The 25,267-nt window shown below is 49.6% G+C and overlaps 1 protein-coding gene across 2 annotated transcripts in view; it reads right to left on the reverse strand.

Moving 5' to 3' along the window:
• Positions 1–25,240, reverse strand: part of dctn2 (dynactin 2 (p50)) — a 42,642-nt gene extending 17,402 nt beyond the window's left edge. For both annotated transcript variants that reach the window (XM_069906291.1, XM_069906290.1), the window contains exons 1-3: positions 25,072–25,240; positions 19,443–19,511; positions 2,385–2,481 (exon numbers count right to left, since the gene is read on the reverse strand). In XM_069906291.1, the coding sequence (XP_069762392.1) occupies positions 2,385–2,481; positions 19,443–19,511; positions 25,072–25,107 (202 nt within the window). In that variant the 5' untranslated portion in view covers positions 25,108–25,240. The remainder of the gene's footprint in view (positions 1–2,384; positions 2,482–19,442; positions 19,512–25,071) is intronic.
• Positions 25,241–25,267: the final 27 nt, after the last annotated feature.

Genomic DNA, 25,267 nt, shown 5'->3' on the forward strand with positions numbered 1-25,267 from the left:
AAACAGATTAGGACTTTATTCCCTGAAACATAGATGAGGGGAGTTTTGATAGATGATTTTAAAATTATGATTGATATATAGACAGAGTAAATGTAGGTGGGCTTTTTCCACTGAGGATAAGTGAGATACAAACCAAAGGGCATGGGTTAAGGGTGAAAGGGGAAAGGTTTAGGGGGAGCATGAGGGGGAACTTCTTCACACAGAGAGTGGTGGGAGTGTGGAACGAGCTGCCAGATGAAGTGGTGAATGCGGGCTTGATTTGAACATTTAAGAAGAATTTGGTAAATCATATTTCATGGATAATTGTTCAAATGACATGAAAGAGTTATCCAAGAATAAGTCCGAAAAGCATGTTATACCTTTAACTTTCCAGAGTAAAAGGAGACTATGGACTAGGTGCAGGTGAGTGGGACTAGGCAAAAAAAAAGTTTGGCACAGACCAGAAGGGCCGAAGGAGCCTGTTTCTGTGCTATAGCGTTCTACGGTTCTATGTGATTAAAGTGCACATTTCAGATTTTATTCAATGTTATTTGTGTACATTCTGGTTGGGACCATGTAGAAATTACAGCACTTTTTATACATCGTCCCCTCACTTCAGGCCACCTTAATATTTGAAACAGAGCAATGGTATGTATGTTAAAGTCCTGTTTAGTACTTTGTTGCATATCCCTTGCAGCCAATGACTGCCTGATGTCTGTGATTCATACACATCACCAGCATCTTCTCTGGTGATACTCTGCCAGGCCTCTATTGCAGCCACCTTCAGCTCCTGTTGGTTTCAGGGGGCTTCTCCCCTTACGTTTCCTCTTCAACATATGGAAGATGTGCTCAATTGGATTTAGATCAGTGACTGACTTGGCTATTCAAGAATTTTCCAGTTTTTAGCTTTGAAAAACTCCTTTGTTGCTTGAGCAGTTTGTTTGGGGGTCATTGTCTTGCTGTAGGATGAAGCGCTGTCCAATGAGATTGGAGGGATTTGCTCAAACAGGAGCAGATGTTTCTATGCACCTGAGAATTCATTTTGCTACTGGCCATCAGCAGTTACAGCATCAATGAAGATAAGTGCCCCAGTACCTGTGGCAGCCAGACATGCCCAGGCCACCATCATGCCCCACCATCATGTTTCACAGATGAGGTGATATGCTTTGTATCTTTGGCAGTTCCTTTACACCTCCACATTTTGCTCTTGCCATCACTTTGATACAGGTTAATTCTTGGCCTCATCTGTCCACAAGACCTTTATCCAGAATTCTGCAGGCTCTTTTAAATACTTCTTGGCAAACGGTAATCTGGCCATCCTGTTTCTGTGGCGAACTAGTGGTTTGTATCTTGCAGTGTAGTCTCTGTATTTCTGTTCATGAAGTCTGCTGCAGACAGTTGCCATTGACACATCCACACCTGCCTCCTGAAGAGTTTCCGACCTATCGGACAGGCGTTTGGGGATTTTTCTTCATTATGATGAGAATTCTGTCATCAGCCGTGGAGTCCTTCCTTGTCCTACTAGTCCCTTTGCGATGACTGAGCTCACAAATACGCTCTTCTTAATGATGTTCCAGAAAGTTGATTTTAGTAATCTTACAGTTTGGGCGAGGTCTCTTACTGTTTTATTCTTGTTTTCCAGCCTCATCATGGCTTCTTTGACTTTCATTGGCACAACTCTGGTCCTCGGGTTGAAAAATGGCAACTACAGACTCCAAAGGTGATCAAAAGCTTGGAACTAAGTCTAGTTCTCTTCTACCTGCACCAACGAAGCAATTAAACATACCTAAGTCATCACAAACACCTGTGAAGCCCAATGTCCCAAACATTGAGGTGCCCTGAAATGAGGGATCTCGGCATAAAATGTGCTGTAATTTCTAGTCAAACCAAAATGTACACAAATAACCTTGAATAAAACCTGGAATGTGCACTTTAATCACGCGTGAATTGTTTGATTACAAATTTAAAACTGTGGAGCACTAGGAAAAAGAAATGTCTTTGTCCCTTTATGGAGGGCCCTGTATATCGTGTATATTACATTTTCCGATTTTATTGCATGACAAGAAACCTTGAAGTCATGCCGCACAATATGAGCCCCTTGTCCTTTCCCACCCTCAACCACCCATTGACCAGCACTTGGTCTATTGCCTTCTCTGCCTTGGTGACTCATGAGCTGGTTCAGATATTTGTGAGAGTTTCTGCCTCCACCATCCCTTCAGGTGTCCAGATTCTATCCCTCCTCTGTGGGACAAACATGCCCCTCAGATTCCTCCACCTCACATTCTAGCTTTGTCCTACTTGCCTTGGGCACACTGGAAAGCACTGCCCTCACAGAACCTGAGTGACAGCCCTGTTCAAAGCTTCCTCAGTCTCCGACCAATAGCCTGCACAGGCTGCTCACTCACCGATATCCTTGGTGCTAATTCGCTTGTCCTTAAACTTGTCATAGGAGGCATTCGGGTTGACAACAATGCGCTCAACACTGTCGCTGTTCAGCTCCTCCTGCGGAGAGGGTACAGATCAGTCAGAAGGGCATCACAGAATTGCCACAGCAAGGAGGAGTTTCATGACTACTGGCTCCGTCGGTGCAATCCAAGCTCCTCCACCCGGCCTTGCAAATCATTGGTCACACTTGTCCAATTCCCTTTGAATGTTCTTACCATGGGCTGCAGGCTGCACAGGTGGAACATGGGGTGGTGGTGGTGGGGGGGGGGTGGTCGGTGAGTGGAGGGTGGGAGAGCAACAGTTTACAGTCCAATGGTGTGAACAGAAATTGTAGATATTCTCATTCCAAGCAATGAGGCCTCTCTCTCTTTCTCGGTACCCCCTCTGCTCTTCCCCCTCCCATGTTTAACTGCCCCCCCCATGTCTACCTCCCCATTGGATTCCCACTCCCCTCCCTTCCCCGGCTTTGGTTCCATCTGGTCACTTTATCCCACCATTCCCACCTTCTCTGAACTGGTAGCCTGTGTCTCTGATCACCCACTTCCCCGTGTGACTCATCTTCCTCCATATCATCCCTTCATTTTTCATGCCCTGCTCCTTCTCTATGTCTGGCATCTGTGTATCCACTGCCTCTATCCCCTGCCTGGTTGGTCAATCCCGTGTGGGGTCTGTGCCTCACCCCTCCCACCCAGTTACACTGCTCCTGTACACTTTGCTTGGTCTTGATGAAGAGCTTCAGCCCGAAACATCAACCATTCCACTGCTGATGCTACTTGACCCACTGAAATCCTCCAGCAGATTATGTTTGGCCTTTCAAAGACAGGAATGCAGGAAAAGCAGGAATGAACAGAGGGGTCCAAGTCCATCACTCCCTCCAAGGGATAATAAGGAGGGCACTTGCCTTTATTGGGCACGAGATTGAGTACAAGGACAAGGAGGTCACGTTGCAGGGATATAAATCTTTGGTTTAGCCACACTTGTGTGCAGTTCTGGTAAGGAAGGGTGTGGAGACTCTGGAAAGGGTGCAGAAGAAATTGACCTGGTTGATATGGGAGGTTAGACATAGAAACATAGAAGATAGGAGCAGGAGTAGGTCATTCAATGAGATCATGGCTGATCTAAAAGTTCAGTACCCCGTCCCCGCCTTCTCTCCGTAACCCATAATTCCCTTATACTGAAGAAATATATCTAATTCCCTCTTAAATATATTCAATGAACCTGCCTTTGTGGCAATGAATTCCACAGATTCACCTCATCTTGGTTCTAAATGGTTTGCCTATTATCCTCGAACCATGGCCCCGGGTTCTGGACTCCCCCACCATTGGAAACATCCCTTCCGCATCCATTCTGTCAAGTCCTGCCAGAATTTTATATGTCTCTATGAGATCCCCTCTCAATGTTCTAAACTCCAGCGAGTACAATCCCAAATTGCACAATCTTTCCTCATAAGTTATTCCTGCCATTCCAGGTATCAGCCTGGTGAATCGCCTTTGCACTCCCTCCATTGCAAGAACATCCTTCCTTAGATAAGGCGACCAAAACTGCACACAATACTCCAGGTGGGGTCTCACCAAGGCTCTGTACAGCTGCAGTAAAGTATCCTTATTCCTATACTCAAACCCTCTTGATATGAAGGCCAACATACCATTTGCCTTTTTAACCGCCTACTGTACCTGCATGCTCGTCTTCAGTGACTGGTGCACAAGAACCCCTAGGTCTCTCTGCACTTCCCCATCTCCCAATCTATTGCCATTCAAATAGTAATCTGCCCTCCGGTTTGTATTACCAAAGTGGATAACCTCACATTTATCCACATTGGAGTGCATTTGCCATGTATCTGCCCAGTCCCCCAATTTATCCAAATCACAATGGAGCTTCCTGACCCCCTCTTCAGTGCACACAACCCCTCCAAGCTTAGTGTCGTCTGCAAATTTGGAGATATTACATCCAATCCCCTCATTTAGATCATTAATGTAAATTGTGAACAGCTGGGGTCCCAGTACAGATCCCTGTGCCACCCCACTGGTCACCGCCTGCCACTCAGAAAATGAGCCGTTTATCCCAACTCTCTGTCTTCTATCTGCCAGCCAGTTCTCAATCCACATCAATACCTTGCCCCCAATCCCATGAGCCTTGATTTTGCATGCCAGTTGTTTATGTGGGACCTTATCGAAGGCCTTTTGGAAATCCAGGTACACCACATCCACTGGCTCTCCCCCATCTATTTTACCTGTCACCATCTCAAAGAATTCCAATAGATTTGTCAAGCACGATTTACCTTTTGTAAATCCATGTTGACTCTGTCCAATCCCTTCTCTGCTAGTCATATGCTCCGCTATTACATCCTTAATAATGGATTCCATCATTTTGCCCACTACTGATGTAAGGCTCACTGGCCTATAATTCCCCGCTTTTTCTCTACCCCCTTTTTAAATAGTGGGGTAACATTAGCTACCCTCCAATCCATGGGTACTGATCCTGAGTCTATCGAGTTCTGGAAAATAATTCTTAAAGTATCTGCTATCTGAATTTCCACTTCTTTAGGATGTAGATTATCAGGCCCTTGGGATTCATCGGCCTTCAATCCCTTCAATTTCCCCAAGACCATGTCCTTAGAGATACTGATTTCTTTCAGCTCCTCCTTTGCATTAGTCTCTATGTTTCCCAACATCCTTGGGAGGTTATTTGTATCCTCTCTTGTAAAAAGAGAACTAAAGTAAGAATTTAATTGGTCTGCCATTTCCTTATTCCCCATTATATATTCCCCTGATTCCGACTGCAAAGGACCTACTCTGGATTTCACCAATCTTTTCCTCTTGACATATTTATAAAAGCTTTTGCAGTCGGTTTTTATATTTGCCGCAAGCTTACTTTCGTAATTTATTTTTGCTCTCTGGATTAATCCCTTTGTCCTCCTTTGCTGCATCTTGAACTGTTCCCAGTCTTCGGTTGCGGTACTTTTTTTGGCCAATTGATATGCTGTCTCTTTGGACCTAATGCTGTCTCTAATTTCCCTTGTTATCCACGGTTGAGTCACCTTTTTTGGTTTATTTTTATTCTGCAATTCTTCCATTAGATCTTTGAATGCTTTCCATTGTCTATCCACCATCAACCCCCCCATAAACTTGAGTTGATTTCTCTGGAGCATCAGAGGCTAAGGGGAGACCTGATTGAAGTTTATTGCATCATGAGAGACATTGACAGGATGGACGGTCAGGAGTTTTTTTCTCAGGGTAAAAATGTCACACACTAGAGGACGTGTGTCCAAAGGGGATAAGCAGGGCACTTTTAATTTTAAACCCAGAAAGTGGTGGGTGCCCAGAACAGGCAGCATGAGGTAGTGGTGGAAGCAGATACAACAATGATGAGTTTATTGTCGCACAAATAACTGTAATGTAGTTGTGCATCAAAATTCTACGCCGCAACTGAACAGGTTTTTTAAAAAAAAATCCCCAATAATATACCTTCAAATGCCATACAGTAATTTAGCATTTAAGAGGCATCTACAGAGACACGTGACTACAAAGAGGATGGAGTTTTAGACTGCTTTGGCCACTATGCTCAACACAGACACGTGGGGTGAAGGGATGTTGCCCTGGGAAAAAGGCTCTGGCTGTCCACCCCATCGAGGTCTCTCATAATCTTGTAGACCTCTATTAAGTCATCTTTCATCCTTTGCTCCAAAGAGAAAAACCCCAGCTCTGTTAACCGGGCCTCATCAGACATGTTCTCCAATCCCGCCAACATCCTGGTAAATCTCCTCTCTAAAGCTTCCACATTATTCCTATAATGAGGCTACCAGAATTGAACATAATGTTCCAAGTAAATGCACAAAAGTGCTCAAGAAATAGCAGGCCCAGAGCATCCTTAGGAGGCCAAGATATATAACCAACATTTCAGGCCTGAGCCCTTCATCAAGGTATGAGCAAAAAGCAGACAGGCATCTGAATAAAAAGGTTGGGGGGGGGGGGAGCACAGGCCAACAGCCAAGAGGCCATAGATGGACATGGATACATGGATAGAAGGCAGGGAGAAAAGTGGAGGATTGACCAGCAAGGGGGGGGGGGGGGGGCCTTAGCTCTATGAATGCTGAACTGGAGGGAAAGAGAAAGAGACGGGGGAGGGGGGTGTGGATATGAGGGTGGCCAAACAGAAACTGGAAGTCAATATTAATGTCATCTTGTTGTAGAGCATCAGTTTGGCAATGCACGAGACCATGGACAGACATGTCAACATGCAACATGGCAATGGGGCAGCGAATTGAAGTGAATTGCCATTGGGAGATTCCCCCCTATTACAGCAGACAGAGTGAAGATGCTCAACAGAGGGATCTCCCAGTCTGCGTTCAGTTTCTCTGATGTAGAGGAGGCTATAACGGGACCACCAGATGCAGTAGGTGACTCCTGCACATTCACAAGTTGCTTCACTTGAAAGGAGTGTTGGGGTCCCAAATGTGGTGAGGGAGGTGTGTGTGCAAATGTAGCATTTCCTGCAGCCACAGAGATAAGTACCAAAGGAGCGACTGGCGGGAAGGGATGCGTGAGTCTCAGAGTGAGTGGTTCCTCTGGAAGGTGGAGAGGGGAAGTTGTGTCTGGTGGTGGGATGGAATTGCAAAGGAATTTTCCATGTGTGATCTCACTAGAGTTTTACAGAGCTGCAACTTTACCTCACAGCTCTTTAACTCTATCCCCCGACTAATGAAGGGTAGCATACCATAAACCCTCTTAACTACCCTATCATCCTATTCAGCAACCATGAGAGATCTATGGATTTGGACCCCAGGGTCACCCTGTTCTTCCACAGTTAAGAATCTTGCCATTACCATGTATTCCACCTTCAAGTTCAATCTTCCAAAATGCATCACTTGACACTGATCCGGATTGAACTCCATTTGCAACTGATCTCTCTCTGTAACTCTGCACTTCTGCCCTGTGTCTAACTTATACTGTGCACAAAAGTCAAACTGGTACAAAACAATCCCTATCTTGGTGCATGTGACAACAAATGAAGTTGAACAAGTCCCAAAAGGTTTCCCACCCACCCACCCACCCACCCATCCCCAGACCAGTGAAATTCTCAAAGGGTAAATAGTCTTTGCCCCATCTCCCTCACAATTATACAGTGATTGCAATAAGAGTTTAAGCCAGGATCCTTACCAGTTCCTTGTAATTCCAAAAGAGGACAAAAGGGAAGTGAGAAGATGGGGTAGTGGGAATAGTGGGGGGGGGGGGGGGGAGGGAGAGAGAGAGGGGGGAGAGAGAGAGAGAGAGACCATGAGATATTAATGAAGCTATAACACACCAGCACAGCACCACATTAATAGTGTTTACATGTAGAGACACACACACCAGCTACAAAGGTTAACAAACCCTCTGCCACCAGGTTAATCAAACAGGTTTAAATGTTGGAAGCAGCAGTAAGTACACATGCAAAGGTATGGGAGGGTGGAGGAGGTGCAACTGACTCTGCCTCATGTCCTCAAACAACCACCACCACAATGCCCAAGCTTGCCTTGTGCAGAGATGGTTATACAAAATTGGGGCTGGGCCACCATTCCGGATGAATAAGAATTGAACTGTTGATCAGCCAAGGAGTAGCAGCAGGCTGCTAAATACCTCAGGGCCATCTTCACTGCAGGGGATTCATCCAATTAGAATAAAGCTGCAGGCTAGGAGGAGGGGAGAAAGAGAGTCAGACTGCAGAGTGAAAGTAGGAATGATACAAGGGAAGGAAGAGAGGAAGGGGAGAGGGGAGGGGAGGCGGTGAGAGAGAGAGGAAAAACTGCTGTACAAAATACATATTCCCTTTGTCTTCAACCAGCATTCCCTAGCTGCCCTCTGTTTCTCATCACCCATTTCAATTTACTTTGTGGAAGAGCTCAATTAATTCGCTTGATATTTTTAGCACTTTTTCCCCTTCCCAACCTTTCTTCAGATACTTTGCCAGATAGCTCCACCTGGATCTGGTCCTGCCTTCTTTGAATCCTCCCAGTTGACATTTCCCCCTCTCTCCCACCCCTACTCCCTTGCCACCAGAGACACGCTTCCCCTCCTCACAACAGAATCGCTGAGTGTTGAGGAAAGTGTGCTTGAACTATCTCCTCCTCCTCCATTTCTACCCCATGCCACACCACCCTGCGTGTTCTGAGCTCAGAAGCTTTGACCACACAAATGACATCCTTTCGCATGTAACACTACTCAGGTAAACACCTTCCTGCCTTTCTAAGCACAAGCAATGGACAATTTACTGCCAATTATGAGAGTAATAGTCTCAAGAGTTTTAGAGCACATAAACAAGCCATTCAGACCATCTTGTCTATGCTGACCAAACTAGTCCCAGTTCCCTGCATTCAGCCCATCTTCCTCTAAATCTTTCCTGTTCATGAACCTGTCCTTACCTCCACCACTACCTGTGACAGCTTGTTCCACACACCCATCACCATCTGAATGAAAAAGGTGCCTCTCAGGTCCCCTTTAAACCTATGCCCTCTAGTTTTAGACTCCCCAACCTTAGGGAAAAGAATGACCATCTACCTCATGATTTTATAAAGCTCTATAAGGTCCCCCCTCAGCCTCCTCCTTTCCAGGAGAAAAGTCCCAGATCATCCCTGTAGCTCCAGCCCTCGAGTCCTAGGAACTTCCTGATTAATCTTTCCTGACCCCTTTCCAGCTCAGTGACATCCTTCCTACAGCTGGGTGACCAGAACTGTGCACAATACTTTAAAGATGTCCCTGCTCCTGTACTCAGTGCCACAACCCACAAAGGCAAACATTTCATATCTTCTTCACCACCCTGTCCCCATGTGTCATCACTTTCAGGGAACGACATACCTGTACCCCCAGGTATCTCTGTTCCACAACACTCTCCAGGGCCCCGCCATTCACAGTGTCAGTCCTGCCTTGGTTTAACTTCCCAAAGTGTAACACCTCACACTTGTCTGAGTTAAACTCCATCTGCCATTCATTGACCCACTTCCCCAATTCATCTCCATCTTGACAACCATCTTCACTCTCCATTGTACCACCAATTTTGATGTCACCTGCAAACCTGTAATCCTGTAAGGCAACAGCAGGTGTCTGTTGGATTCAGAGACCCTTGTTCACAACTGACCTTGTGTGAAGAAAGTGCTGTCTGTGTGGTGAAACAAGAAAGTCTGCAGATGCCATGAGTATACAATAGTCCCCCCTTATCCGCGGGGGATACATTCCAAGACCCACAGTGGATGCCTGAAACCAGGGATAGTACCAAACCTCATACAGGGCATGCTCCACAATACGTTCTGTTAAATTGGGTGTTATGTGATGTGGATGTTGTGTGAACACCATATTATATACAGCAAAGCCACATGGGATACTGTAGATTATCTGTAAACTTTTTATTAGTGAGTAGAGAACAGTATGAGGACCGATTCTGGGCTGTGGGGAGAGAGCAGGGCAGTGGTATCAGTGTGGGGACCGACACAGGGCTGTGGGGAGAGGGTGGGACAGTGGAATCAGTGTAGGGACTGACACGTGGGAGAGAATGGGGCAGTGGGATCAGTGTGGGGACCGACACGGGGCTGTGGGGAGAGAGCGGGACGGTGGGATCAGTGTGGGGACCGACACGGGGCTCTGGGGAGAGAGCAGGGCAGTGGGATCAGTTTAGGGACTGACACGATGGGAGATAATGGGGCAATGGGTTCAGTGTGGGGACCGACATGCGGCTGTTGGGAGAGAGCAGGGCAGTGGTATCAGTGTGGGGACCGACACGGGGCTGTGGGGAGAGAGTGGGACAGTGGGATCAGTGTATGGACTGACATGGTGGGAGAGAATGGGGCAATGGGATCAGTGTGGGGACTGACACGTGGCTGTGGGGAGAGAGCAGGGCAGTGGGATCAGTGTGGGGACCGACACGGGGCTGTGGAGAGAAAGTGGGGCTGTGTCGAGAGAGTGGGACAGTGGGATCAGTGTGGAGACTGATACAGGGCTGTGGGGGGATCGGCACAGGGCTGTAGGGAGAGAGCAGGGTAGTGGTTTCAGTGTGGGGACCGACACGGGGCTGTGGGGAGAGAGTGGGACAGTGGGATCAGTGTATGGACTGACACGGTGGGAGAGAATGGGGCAATGGGATCAGTGTGGGGACCGACATGTGGCTGTGGGGAGAGAGCAGGGCAGTGGGATCAGTGTGGGGACCGACACGGGGCTGTGGAGAGAAAGTGGGGCTGTGTCGAGAAAGTGGGGCTGTGTCGAGAGAGTGGGACAGTGGGATCAGTGTGGAGACTGATACAGGGCTGTGGGGAGAGAATGGGGCAGTTTGATCAGTGTGGGGATCGGCACAGGGCTGTAGGGAGAGAGAGGGGCAGTGGGATCAGTGCGGGGACCGACACGGGGCTGTGGGGAGAGAGTGGGACAGTGGGATCAGTGTAGGGACTCACACAGTGGGAGAGAATGGCACAATGGGATCAGTGTGGGGACGTACACGGGGCTGTGGAGAGAGAGTGGGCAGTGGGATCAGTGTGGGGACCGACACGGGGCTGTGGAAAGAGACCGAGCAGTGAGATCAGAGTGGGGACTGATACAGGGCTGTGGGGAGAGAGATGGGCTGTGGAGAGTGAGTGGGACAATGGAATCAGTGTGGGAACTGATACAGGGCTGTGGGGAGAGAATGGGGCAGTTTGATCAGTGTGGGGATCGACACAGGGTTGTGGGGAGAGAGCAGAGTAGTGGGATCAGTGTGGCGACGTACACGGGGCTGTGGGGAGAGAGTGGGATCAGTGTGGGGACCGACACGGGGCTATGGAGAGAGTCAGGGCAGTGGGATCAGTGTGGGGACCGACACGGGGCTGTGAGGAGAGAGTGGGATCCGTGTGGGGACCGACGAGGCTGTGGAGAGAGAACAGGCAGTGGGATCAGTGTGGGGAACGACACGGGGCTGTGGGGAGAGAGAGGGGCAATGGGATTAGTGTGGGGACGTACACGGGGCTGTGGAGAGAGACCGGGCAGTGGGATCAGTGTGGGGGCTGACACAGGGCTGTAGGGAGTGAGTGGGGCAGTGGGATCAGTGTGGGGACCGACATGTGGCTGTGGGGAGAGAGCAGGGCAGTGGGATCAGTGTGGGGACCGACACGGGGCTGTGGAGAGAAAGTGGGGCTGTGTCGAGAAAGTGGGGCTGTGTCGAGAGAGTGGGACAGTGGGATCAGTGTGGAGACTGATACAGGGCTGTGGGGAGAGAATGGGGCAGTTTGATCAGTGTGGGGATCGGCACAGGGCTGTAGGGAGAGAGAGGGGCAGTGGGATCAGTGCGGGGACCGACACGGGGCTGTGGGGAGAGAGTGGGACAGTGGGATCAGTGTAGGGACTCACACAGTGGGAGAGAATGGCACAATGGGATCAGTGTGGGGACGTACACGGGGCTGTGGAGAGAGAGTGGGCAGTGGGATCAGTGTGGGGACCGACACGGGGCTGTGGAAAGAGACCGAGCAGTGAGATCAGAGTGGGGACTGATACAGGGCTGTGGGGAGAGAGATGGGCTGTGGAGAGTGAGTGGGACAATGGAATCAGTGTGGGAACTGATACAGGGCTGTGGGGAGAGAATGGGGCAGTTTGATCAGTGTGGGGATCGACACAGGGTTGTGGGGAGAGAGCAGAGTAGTGGGATCAGTGTGGCGACGTACACGGGGCTGTGGGGAGAGAGTGGGATCAGTGTGGGGACCGACACGGGGCTATGGAGAGAGTCAGGGCAGTGGGATCAGTGTGGGGACCGACACGGGGCTGTGAGGAGAGAGTGGGATCCGTGTGGGGACCGACGAGGCTGTGGAGAGAGAACAGGCAGTGGGATCAGTGTGGGGAACGACACGGGGCTGTGGGGAGAGAGAGGGGCAATGGGATTAGTGTGGGGACGTACACGGGGCTGTGGAGAGAGACCGGGCAGTGGGATCAGTGTGGGGGCTGACACAGGGCTGTAGGGAGTGAGTGGGGCAGTGGGATCAGTGTGGGGACCGACACGGGGCTGTGAGGTGAGAGTGGGACAGTGGGATCAGTGTAGGGACTGACACGGTAGGAGAGAATGGGGCAATGGGATCAGTGTGGGGACCTACACGTGGTTGTGGGGAGAGAGCAGGGAAGTAGGATCAATGTGGGGACTGACACGGGACTGTGGGGAGAGAGCGGGACGGTGGGATCAGTGTAGGGACCGACACGGGGCTGTGAGGTGAGAGTGGGACAGTGGGATCAGTGTAGGGACTGACACGGTGGGAGAGAATGGGGCAATGGGATCAGTGTGGGGACCGACATGGGGCTGTGGGGAGAGAGAGGGGCTGTGGATAATGAGTGGGACAGTGGGATCTGTGAGGGGACTGATACAGGGCTTTGGGGAGAGAGTGGGTCAGTTTGATCAGTGTGGGGATCGACACAGGGCTGTGGAGAGAGAGCAGGGTAATGGGATCAGTGTAGGGACTGACACAGTGGGAGAGAATGGGGCAATGGGATCAGTGTGGGGACCTACATGTGGCTGTGGGGAGAGAGCGGGACGGTGGGATCAGTGTAGGGACTCACAAGGGGCTGTTGGGAGAGAGTGGGGCAGTTTGATCAGTGTGGGGATTGACACAGGGCAGTGGGGAGAGACTGGGCAGTGAGATCAGTGTGGGGACCGACACGGGGCTGTGGAGAGAAAGTTGGACAGTGGGATCAGTGTAGGGACTCACACGGGGCTGTTGGGAGAGAGTGGGGCAGTTTGATCAGTGTGGGGATTGACAAAGGGCTGTGGGGAGAGAGAGGGGCAGTGGGATCAGTGTGGGGTCCAACATGGGGCTGTGGAGAGAAAGTGGGACAGTGGGATCAGTGTAGGGACTGGCACGGTGGGAATGAATGGGGCAGTGAGATCAGTGTGGGGACAGATACAGGGCTGTAGGGAGAGAGTGGGGCAGTGGGATGTGTGGGGATCGACACAGGGCTGTGGTGAGAGAGCAAGGTCGTGGCATCAGTGTGGGGACCGACACGTGGCTGTGGGGAGAAAGAGGGGCAGTGGGATCAGTGTGGGGACCGACACTGGGCTGTGTAGAGAAAGTGGGACAGTGGGATCAGTGTAGGGACTGACACGGTGGGAGAGAATGGGGCAGTGAGATCAGTGTGGGGACTGATACAGGGCTGTAGGGAGAGAGTGGGGCAGTGGGATCAGTGTGGGTCCGACATGGGGCTGTGGAGAGGGAGCAGGGTAATGGGATCAGTGTGGGGACTGACACAGTGGGAGAGAATGGGGCAATGGGATCAGTGTAGGGACTCACACGGGGCTGTTGGGAGAGAGTGGGGCAGTTTGATCAGTGTGGGGATTGACACAGGGCTGTGGGGAGAGACCGGGCAGTGAGATCAGTGTGGGGATCGACACGGGGCTGTGGGGAGAGAGCGGGACAGTGGGATCAGTGTAGGGACTGACACGGTGGGAGAGAATGGGGCAATGGGATCAGTGTGGGGACCGACACGGGGCTGTGGGGAGAGAGAGGAGCTGTGGATAGAGAGTGGGACAGTGGGATCAGTGTGGGGACTGATACAGGGCTTTGGGGAGAGAGTGGGTCAGTTTGATCAGTGTGGGGATCGACACAGGGCTGTGGAGAGAGAGCAGGGTAATGGGATCAGTGTGGGGACTGACACAGTGGGAGAGAATGGGGCAATGGGATCAGTGTGGGGACCGACACGGGGCTGTGGGGAGAGAGAGGAGCTGTGGATAGAGAGTGGGATAGTGGGATCAGTGTGGGGACTGATACAGGGCTTTGGGGAGAGAGTGGGTCAGTTTGATCAGTGTGGGGATCGACACAGGGCTGTGGAGAGAGAGCAGGGTAATGGGATCAGTGTGGGGACTGACACAGTGGGAGAGAATGGGGCAATGGGATCAGTGTGGGGACCTACACGTGGCTGTGGGGAGAGAGCAGGGAAGTAGGATCAGTGTGGGGACTGACACGGGGCTGTGGGGAGAGAGCGGGATGGTGGGATCAGGGTAGGGACTCATACGGGGCTGTTGGGAGAGAGTGGGGCAGTTTGATCAGTGTGGGGATTGACACAGGGCAGTGGGGAGAGACCGGGCAGTGAGATTAGTGTGGGGACCGACACGTGGCTGTGGGGAGAGAGCGGGACGGTGGGATCAGTGTAGGGACTCACACTGGGCTGTTGGGAGAGAGCAGGGCAGTGGGATCAGTGCGGGGACCGACATGGGGCTGTGGGGAGAGTGTGGGACAGTGGGATCAGTGTAGGGACTGACACAGTGGGAGAGAATTGGGCAATGGGATTAGTGTGGGGACCTACACGTGGCTGTGGGGTGAGAGTAGGGCAGTTTGATCAGTGTGGGGATTCACACAGGGCTGTGGGGACAGAGCAGGGAAGAAGGATCAGTTTGGGGACTGACACAGGGCTGTGGGGAGAGAGCGGGACGGTGGGATCAGTGTAGGGACTCACACGGGGCTGTTGGGAGAGACCGAGCAGTGAGATCAGTGTGGGGACTGATACAGGGCTGTCGGGAGAGAGTGGGACAGTGGGTTCAGTGTGGGGACTGACACGGGGCTCTGGGGAGAGAGCAGGGCACTGGGATCAGTGTAGGGACTGACACGGTGGGAGAGAATGGGGCAATGGGATCAGTCTGGGGACCGACACGTTGCTGTGGAGAGAAAGTGGGACAGTAGGATCAATGTGGGGGCCGACACGGGGCTGTGGGGAGAGAGAGGGGTAGTGGGATCAGTTTTGGACCGCAGTGGGTAACTGAAACCGCGGAAAGCAAAACAATGGATAAGGGGAGACCACTGAGTTAATGCACAAACGTGCTGGGGAAACTCAACAGTTCATGTCGCATTTACAGGGTGCAAAGATATAGAACTAATGTTTCAGGCCTGAGCCCTTCGTCAAGTTTGAGCAAAAAGCAGGCAAGCGTGTGAATAAAAAGGCTTGGGGGGGGAGGATGAAGGGGCAGGCGGAGGAGCACAGGCCAACAATCAAGAGACCACAGGTGGGCTTGGATAGGAGGGCAGAAGGAAAAAGCTGAGAATTTCTCCGGGATCTCTGACTGCCCACTATTGCGTACCATCCTCACTTACAATTGGAACTGAATCCTTGAGTCTCATTCCTTTCTAGTGCCTCTGGAGTGGAAGCTTTTGGCCATTCCCACTGCCACCTGAACACAGGAAAGCCTGGCTGGGGAGGGGTCGGCAGTTTGACAGTGGGAATACAATCACTAGCCCCTTTTCCACTAGCACCCTCCCAGAAATTAACTGGGAATTTACTGGGACAGGGGCCAGTAGAAAAGGAACACTGTCAAATGACATCATTTCACACCAGGGATTACCGCCTCTTCCTTTACTCATATCCCTGGTGTTTGCTGACACTTGTGTGCTGATAAAACCAGTGCACAGCAGAAAGTCACTCATTTCCAGTCGGAAGAACACTCCGATCCCTGGGGATGAGTTGTGTTCAGTGGAAAAGCAAATAGTCCCAGTTAAGGATGGCCCAGTGGAAACGGCACAAAGGGCTTCCTATCCTGGGACACTACACAGTCAATTAACTGGGATGCCAGTGGAAAAGGGACTACTGCAAGTCAGTCTGCTGCTTGAGAAGTGAGGAAGGGTTCTCACAGTCCCCATTCCCTCCAGGAGTTTCCACTTCCATTGCATGTGCTGGAATATAACTCAAACCTGAACCCACCTCCACCATCCCTACACACAGACACAGACACGCAAGCATCCACACTCACAAACATGCAAACGCTCATTCACAGATACACTCACGCAGACACACATACACAAGCAAACAGACCAAAACACAGAACAGACAAAAAAACACTCACAGATGTGTTCACACGCTCATGTGAACACAGACCCTGCATCCATTCCATACCCCTCCCACCCATGTACATGTCCAAATTTTTCTTAAATGTTAAAATTGAGCCCGCATGCATCACTTTATCTGGCAGCTCGTTTCATCCCGCCCCCTACTCTTTCTGTGAAGAAATTCCCCCTTAATGTTCCCCTTAAATATTTCCCCTTTCATCCTTAGCCCATGTCTTTTGGTTTGTATCTCACCTACCCTCTGTGGAAAATGTCTACTTTCATTTACTCTGTCTATATATCCATCATAATTTTGTACACTTATGTCAAATCTTCCCTCAATCTTTTACACTCCAGGAAATAAAGTCGTAACCTGTTTAACCTTTCCCTGTAATTCCGTTCCTGAAGTCCAGGCAACATCCTAGTAAATCTTCTCTACACTCTTTCTATTTTATGAATATCTTTCCTCTCGTTAGGTGACCAAAACTGCACACAATACTCCAAATTTGACCTCACCAACGTTTTATATATCTAATACTAAGAAAGTCTCTCTCTCTCTCACACACACACACCCACCCACCCCCATCACCACCACCACCACCACCCCCCCCTGTGATAGTACAGACCTATCACCAATGTATATAGTTACAGTATCTAGAGTATGTAATGACTGTGCTAACAGCGATTGGCTGAGAGCTTAGCCACAGCTACTGTCTGGGCCTTAAAGGGTTGTGTCCCTAGCCAGGTCGGATCATTCCGGACTGGTCGGCCACCTGTGAAGAGCTCCTGCCTTTTGCTAATAAAAGCCTTGGTTTGGATCAACAAGTCTTTGGTTCTTTTGACGAGCTCTTCACCCCCCCAAACCACTTTCCTTCTCACTGTCCAATAGGGGTGATTTGGATCCAGGGAAGGTTTCACCCACTACAAAGGGCTTAAACATGGGTCAGACCCACCAGACACAGCACACTAGATCTGCATGCAGGACAACAGACAAGAGCATGCACAGAAAACGAAAGCATTTAAAAAGCTCTTACTTGAGCAAACTAGTGATCCAGGCAAAGGATGTCAGAAGGGAGAGCATTTTTAGGAAAAACTCAGGTCAGTGCAGTGCACGAAAATAAATGGTGCAGAACAGACACATTCTCTCCATCTCAACAATGGGGAAACAGGGTGATGGGTGGTGCTGGTGAAGGAGGCAGGGGTAGAATAATGAATGGGTTAAGATGGATGGAAGCTCAGGGTGTTCATATCTAACAAGCCCCTTGTCCCATGAACCAATCCCCCATCAAGCAAAAACAGTTTTCAAACACCACTCAAAGATCACTCCAGAACTAACAGAATCCAGTGTACCAGCAAAGCACTTGAGTGCATGAGGCAATTGGGTAACTTCCTGAAGTGCACCATGGAAAGTGAGGCTCTTTCTGCATCCTCTTGGAATGCATTGTGGGAAGCGAGGCTCCTCTGGCCCAATACCAATTTACATGGATCCCATTTCATTTTCCTCACTGTCATCCCATGTTCTACCTCCCTCACCCACATACCAGGGACAATTAACAGCAGCCAATTAATTTACCAACCCCCTGGATGTCTGAACATGTGGGAGGAAACTGGAGCACCTTGGGTGGGTGAACCCTCGCAGTCATAGGGAGACGTGCAAACTCCACGCAGACAGCATGTGGTCCTTTATGCAAGGAGGAACCAGGAAAGGAGACTGAAAACCCTGTGAAGACAGAAAGTGAGGGGAATGGTGGGGAATGAACCACGAACAGAGGAAATCCCAATGCAGCATTCCGCCTCCATAGATTCCTCCAGAGGAGTCTTTCTGGCTTGACCACTTCATTTGAAGGTTTGAGTGGGATCAGGCAGATGTGGAGATATTTCCACTGGTGGGGCAAAACTCAAACAAAGGAACATACCTTATATACTCAATTAACAGTCGACCACCTCTCCTTTTTTGGTCCAAAAATTACATGTTTTTCATATCACCTGTGCAAAAGTTGACCTCCCCTATTTTTTGATCCAACTGCCCGTCCATCTGAGCCCCCAACGCCCCGACCACAGACCCACACCCTGGCAACCCGCTCACCAGAGCCTCCGATGCCCTGGCCACAGACTCTCTCCTAGGCCCCGGCTGCCTGCACATCCAAGCTCCCGACACTCCAAATGTGGACTTACCACCTGGTCCCAGCCATCTGAGCTCCTGACGCCTTGAACAACGCATGTGATTACCATGGTTAAAAAGTATGACTCGTGTAAAAGTTGACCCCCCCCCCCCCCCCCCCCACATTTAACCTGAAAAACTGGACCAAAAAGTTCGACTATTACACAGTATATACTGTAGTCACAGGATGAGGGCTGGTCCTTTAAAACTGAGGTGAGGGGGAACTTCTCTTAAGGGAGATAAACCTCTGGGATTCCCTGGAGGGTGTCAAAGGGAGGGTAATATCTGGAAAACTCCATCCTGGAGGGTGTCAGAGAAAGGGGAATGTCTGGGATTCCCTGGATGTGGTCAGAGAGAGGGGAATGTCTGGAAATCTTCATCCTGGAGGGTGTCAGAGGGACGTGAATCTCTGGAATTTCCTGGGTGGTCAGAAGGAGGGGCCTGGAGGGTGTCAGAGGAAGGGAATATCTGGAATTCCCTGCGTGGAGTCAGAGGGAGGGGAATGTCTGGAATTCTCTGTCCCAGAATTTGTTAGAGGGAGGGGAATGTCTGGGATTCCCTGGAGGTTGTCAGTGGGAGAGGAATCTCTGGGATTCCCTGTAGGGTGATGAGTTCCAATCACTGATGGGATTTGAAGCAAGAGATAAGCTTGGGAACTGGTGCAGAAGGGAAGATGAGGCTGAGGGCAGATGAATCACAATCATTTTAAGTGGAGGACAGTCTTAAGGAGCGTGGTTTTACCTATGTGTTCTAACCCATTCAACCTGTAGTTCGAATATAAACAAAGCAATGAACAGAAATTACACATCTGCAAGCCAAACCCAACAACATTTGGTGGTAGCATGAACTCTTGCCTCTTGGAGCAATAAAACACTGTGGGAGCTGATCCCTGAACCTTACCCTGTCTTTCCCCAGTTGTCACCAACCTCACCAGGCCCTCCCTGCTGGTTTGGCGAAGAGGCATTGGCCGGGGAGAGAATTAAACTTGATTGAATATGAGCAGCAAACAGTCAAAAGCCCTCTCTCTTACACATGCGCACAAATTTAAAGAAGTACCCATGGAAGTGCTAATCTTACCGCTTCGAACTGTGCTTGATCATCCTCAGGGAGGTCAGTTGTTTCGTAAACATCAGGCTCGTTGAATGCCTGAAATACAAGATGGGATTGGGCTCAGGATTGGGTACCAAAGATAAAAATGTTTCCGTCACCAAGCACCAACTGCACTCGTTTGTGGAGTCATCGAGTGAGATTTTACATGGAAACAGGGGCCTCAGGAGTACTGAGGGACCTCAGAGTACAAATCCGAACACCACTGAAGGTACAGGATCTGTAAGGATTCAACTGGTCGGTCAATGTTTTGGGTCACAATTTTTGCAAAATGAAAGTTGGGAAGCAGCGGCGAAGTCGGCAGCAATGACACTGAGTGGGTCGGCAGCAGTGACAGTGAGCCGGTCGGCAGCAGTGACGGTGAGCGGGTCGGCAGCAGTGACGGTGAGCGGGTCGGCAGCAGTGACGGTGAGCGGGTCGGCTGCAGTGACAGTGAGCGGGTCGGCTGCAGTGATGGTGAGTGGGTCGGCTGCAGTGATGGTGAACGGGTAGGCAGCAGCGGTGGTGAGGTCGGCAGCAGCGGTGGTGAGAGCGGAGGTTGCCAGCAGCAACAGACGAGGAGATGGCGGAGTTGAGCAGCATCAGTGGGCAAAGCGGAGTCAAGTGGTCTGCGCGAGAAGAGTAGCGAAGCCCAGGCCTGGTGAGGTCCAGTGAACCAGCAGTCGCCATGGAGAGAAGGCCAGGACTAATTTTTGTTGTAGAATAGAATAGTTATATAATATTAGATCTAGTATTGCTGGTGGTGTGTCACTATTATCAGTGATCTCCTGCAGTTTTGCTCACTTGCCACTAGGGAGTCGGGGAGGAATTTTACGTTTTTTTTCCTGTAATTGGCTGCAGGTCTTTCTTTGGTTTTTTGGCCTTCCCCAGGAGCCACACTACTAGCAAAAATAGGCAGAGAGTGGTGCTGTTATGAGATAGAGTGAATGGGATAGAGATAGAGAAAGCGGGGTAGAGAGAACAGGGCAGAGAGGGTGGGAGGATGGAGCCCAGGGCAGGGGGATACTCCTCTGATGATTACAAATATGAGAAGTGCATCCAGCTGATGCTCCTGACAAGCCGTGTTGAGGCTTTGGAGCAGCTGGTGGATAAACTCCAGAGCATTCAGGAGGCAGAGGGTGTGATAGATAAGAGTTACAAGGAGACTATTATACCTCAGAGTCAGGTAGAGGGTAGTTGGGTTACAGTTAAGAGAGGGAGCAGACAGGTAGAGCAGGCCCCCCAGTGAGCATCCCCCTGAAAAACAAGTATGCCGCTTTGAATACTGTTGAGGGGATGCCTCAACATGGCACAAGCCATGGCAAACAGGTCTCTGGCACAAACTCTGGAGCTGTGGCTAAGAAGGGAAGGGGGAGAAAGAGGTGGGCTGTAGTGATAGGGGATTCCATAGTTAGGAAGCTAGATGAGAGGTTCTGTGGATGAGATTGTGAATCCCGGATGGTATGTTGTCTCCCTGGTGCCAGGGTGCGGGATATCTCAGATCGAGTTCACGACATTCTTAGGTGGGAGGGTGATCAGCCAGATGTCGTGGTCCATGTAGGGACCAATGACATAGGTAGAAAGGGTGAGGAGAGCCTGCAAGGAGAGTTCAGGGAGTTAGGTGCTAAGCTGAAGAAGAGGATCTCCAGGGTAGTGATCACAGGATTGCTTCCTGTGCCACGTGCTGGAGAGGTTAGAAATGGGAAGATAAGGCAGCTTAACATGGGGCTGGGGACATGATGTAGGGGGAGGGCTTCAGGTTTCTAGATCACTGGGCTCTGTTCCAGGGAAGGTGGGATCTGTACCGACAGGATAGATTGCACCTAACTGGAAGGGGAGTAATATCCTTGTGGGGAGGTTTATTAGCCTTGTCCCGATGGGTTTAAACTAGATTTCCAGGGGGAGGGGAACCAGAATGTTAGAGCAGTTAGTGAGGAGGAGGATAAAGGTCATGCGAGGACTGCATGTACAGACAGAAATCAACGGTTTGTACGTGATAGAAATGTTCTCAGCTATTTATTTTAATGCAAGGAGTATTGTTAAAAAAGGTCAACAAGCTTAGGGCATGGATTGACACGTGGGATTATGATATTGTTGCTATTAGACTTGGTTGCAGGATGGACAGGACTGGCATCTTAATGTTCCAGGGTTCCACTGCTTCAGACATGTATATGAGTGGGAAGGGAAGATTAAGAATCACTGCTTGAAACCCAATTGTTACTAAAATATTTTACTTGAGAAAAATTGTCATTGGCCCATTTCCTTTGGAGTTATGAAACCGTGCACATAATGAGGCAATTAGGTACAATTAAAACAGTGGTTTTCAACCTTTTTCTTTCCACTCACATCCCACCTTAAGCAATCCCTAACTAATCACAGAGCATTTATGGCATAGGGATTGCTTAAGGCAGAATGTGAGTTTAGGGGGCCAGTTTAAAAACCACTGCCCTAGGGGATCAGAGTGGTCAACTATGTGTGGAGCCTTAAGAAATGGGGGAGATCTTAAACAGTTTTTTTGCATCAGTATTTACTTAGGAAACTGGCGAAGTGGATAAGGAAGGAAGGGAAACAAAGAGAAGAGTCATGGAACAGATGGAGATTAAGGAGAAAGAGGTGCTTGCTTCCTTACAGTGAATAAAGGTAGAACAATCACCTGGTTTGGATGATATTCCCTCAGGCCTTGAGGGAGACTAGTGTAGAAATTTTAGGGGCCCTAGCTGATTTATTCAAAATGTCCTTAGCCACAGGTGAGGTGCTAGAGAATTGGAGGGCAGCTCATGTTGTCCCACTGTTTAAAAAAGCTCTAAAAATAAACCAGGTAATTAAGGCCAGTGAGCCCGATGTTAGTGGCAGGCAAATTATTGGAGGGAGTCTTGAGAGACAGAATATATAGGTATTTTGGACAGTCTTGGGCTGCTTAAGGACAGTCAGCATGGCTTTGTGCATGATAGATTATGTTTAACGAATCTTGAGGAGGTTTTTGAGGAGGTTACCAAGAAGGTAGATGAAGGAAAGGCTGTGGATGTTGTCTACATGGACTTTAGTAAGGCCTTCGACAAGGTCTCACATAGGACGTTAGTTCAGAAGGTTATGACACAAAGTATTCAAGGAGAAGTTGTAAACTGGATTCAAAATTGGCTGTGTGGGAGAAGGCAGAGTGTGGTAGTGGATGGTTGCTTCTCAGATTGAAGGCCTATGACCAGTGGTGTGCCTCAGGGATCCGTGTTGTTGTTTGTTGTATACATCAATGATCTAGATGAGTAGATCAGCAAGTTTGCTGATGACACAAAGAGAGGAGGCGTTGTGGACAGCGAGGAGGGTTATCAAGGCTTGTAGAGGTATCTGGACCAGCTAGGAGAATGGGCCAGTAAGTAGCAGATGGAGTTCAATACAGACAAGTGTGAGGTGATGCATTTTGGAAGGGCAAACCAAGGTTGGAGATATACAGTAAATGATAAGGCGGGAGTGCAAAGGAGTGCAAAGGAGCAGAGGGATCGAGGAGTGCAGATACATTGTTCACTGAAGGTGGCATCATTGGTGCACAGGGTTTTAAAGAGAGCTTTTAGTATCTTAGCCTTTATACATCAAAGTATTAAATGTAGGAGTTGAAATGTTATGTTGAAGTCGTTTAAGACATTGTTATGGCCAAATTTGGAATATTGTGTGCTGATTAAACCAATGGAAAAAGGACAACTTCCATCCATTAAATTCCATTGGATAATAGACTCTCTGATCCCCAGAGATGAGTGTATTCAGTGGAAAAGCAGTCTGTGTGCCAGTTAAAGGTGGGCCAGTGAAAACAGCACAAACATCTTCCTATCCTGGGACACTGTACGGCTAATTAACTGGGATGCCAGTGGGAAAAGTGCTTTCAATAGCCTATCTACAGATTTATACATTGCGTCATAATCATTCGGGTGGACACCTGGGCAATGAACTGTATTCCCTGAGAGTTGTGGAGGAATGTTGGAGACGGCCTTGTCCCTTTCTTGATCTCTGTTCTTAATTTGCACCCAGCTTTGTATTTTGCACTGCTTTTTGAATGAGAGTTTTAAAGATTTTAATTGTATTCATTTAAAGAGCAGCATCAATAAACGACTGTAATGGCAACAGTTAACTGTTCAGTCGTGTCATGTAGTTATTTTGATAGAAAATGAATTTTCAAAGGCACAGGAATTTTCTGGTCTAAAAATACCATTTTTTCTTGCTGTTTAACTGGTTAAAAACTGCCAGGATTAATATTGTTTGCCTGTGACTTCTTATACTTTTTTCTGGATGAGGCCCACAACCAAAAAGGTGTGTCCACCCTTGCAGTAGATAGTTAAAACCTGTTAGCCAGGATGAAAATGAGACAGCAGAGGTGTCCACGACCAGGGAATGCACATGTAAAGTGTAGGGTAAGAGTGTGAGAGGGGATCCAAGGGGAATCTGAGGGTAGTGAGAACAGAAACCCTCACAATGCTGATGAGGTCTCTGGGCCAACATGTCAATCACCAAGACTGAGAAAGCTATGGAGAAAGGACATGGAAATGGCATTGGGGTAGATGGGGGCACACAAAGATCAACAAGGAAATGCAGGGTCAAAAGACCCGCCCCTGAGCTGTCATCGAGTGCTATTTATCACCTGGTCCTCTTCTCCAAATAGCTGACCTGAATGTTGGAGGCTTGTGCACAAAATGGCCGCCTCGTGGCCAGCATCACAATAGTGGCCACACTTTACTGCATACAGGCTGCAGAGGAGGGGGCTACTTTAATGGCTTTCAATAACTCCTTCTGCAAGTTGAATTTATTGTCATGTACCCAAGTACAGTAAGAAATTTTGCTTTGCAAACAGTCCAGCTTAAAAACCCATACATAGTACAGATGTAAAAGACATAGTACAGAATGCAGAACCCATGTGACGTTCATTCAGGACTCTGTTCTGTGGGAAAAACTGTTCCTGAATTTGGTGGGGCGTGATGTCACACTCTGAGCAGAGGGGGAATGAAAACTGTGGCCAGCGTGGGACAGGTCCTTAATATGATGGCTGGTTCTTGAGGCAGCGAGAGGTGGAGGCGGAGTCATTGGAGGTGTGGGGAACTGATGAAATGTTAAAAGAATTGATGGAGAGGAGGGGGTGTGATGAAGTGTAGGTGGAATTGTTGGAGGGGAGGGGGTGTGATAAGGTGTAGATGGAGTCGATGGAGGGGAGGGAATGTGATAGGTGTAGAGGGGACGATGGAGGGGAGGGCTGTGATGAGGTGTAGACGGGGTGGATGGAGGGGAGGGGGTGTGATGAGGTGTAGACGGGGTGGATGGAGGGGAGGGGGTGTGATGAGGTGTAGACGGGGTGGATGGAGGGGAGGGGATTTGATGAGGTGTAGACGGGGTGGATAGAGGGGAGGGGGTGTGATGAGGTGTAGACTGGGTGGATGGAGGGGAGGGGGTGTGATGAGGCGTAGACAAAGGGGAGGGGAGATAGGGGAGAGTGGGGCTCGAGAGAGAGGAGAGTGGAGTAGGGAGAAGGTGTGGCAAGGCGTGGTCACTGACATCATCCATCCCGGCATGCACGGCAGGCGAAGCCGGGCGTGGCTCCACCTAATATTCTGGAAGATTCCACCTGTCCCCACTAACTACTTACGATGCCTGGCAGGTTGGCATATTTAGGATCTGCCATGATTCTTCCGTCCGATCCGTCGTCCTTTAAACCTAAAAATAAATATTCAACTCCCGACGAAGCGAAATGATTTCGTTCTCCGACTTCGCCTCACCGCCGGCTCCGACAGCCCACGGCTCTCGCGAGATCTTGGGCCGTCCCTTCTCCGTGACACAGGCGC

Source organism: Narcine bancroftii, chromosome 12, assembly GCF_036971445.1.
Source record: "Narcine bancroftii isolate sNarBan1 chromosome 12, sNarBan1.hap1, whole genome shotgun sequence".
Taxonomy (NCBI): Eukaryota; Metazoa; Chordata; class Chondrichthyes; order Torpediniformes; family Narcinidae; genus Narcine; species Narcine bancroftii.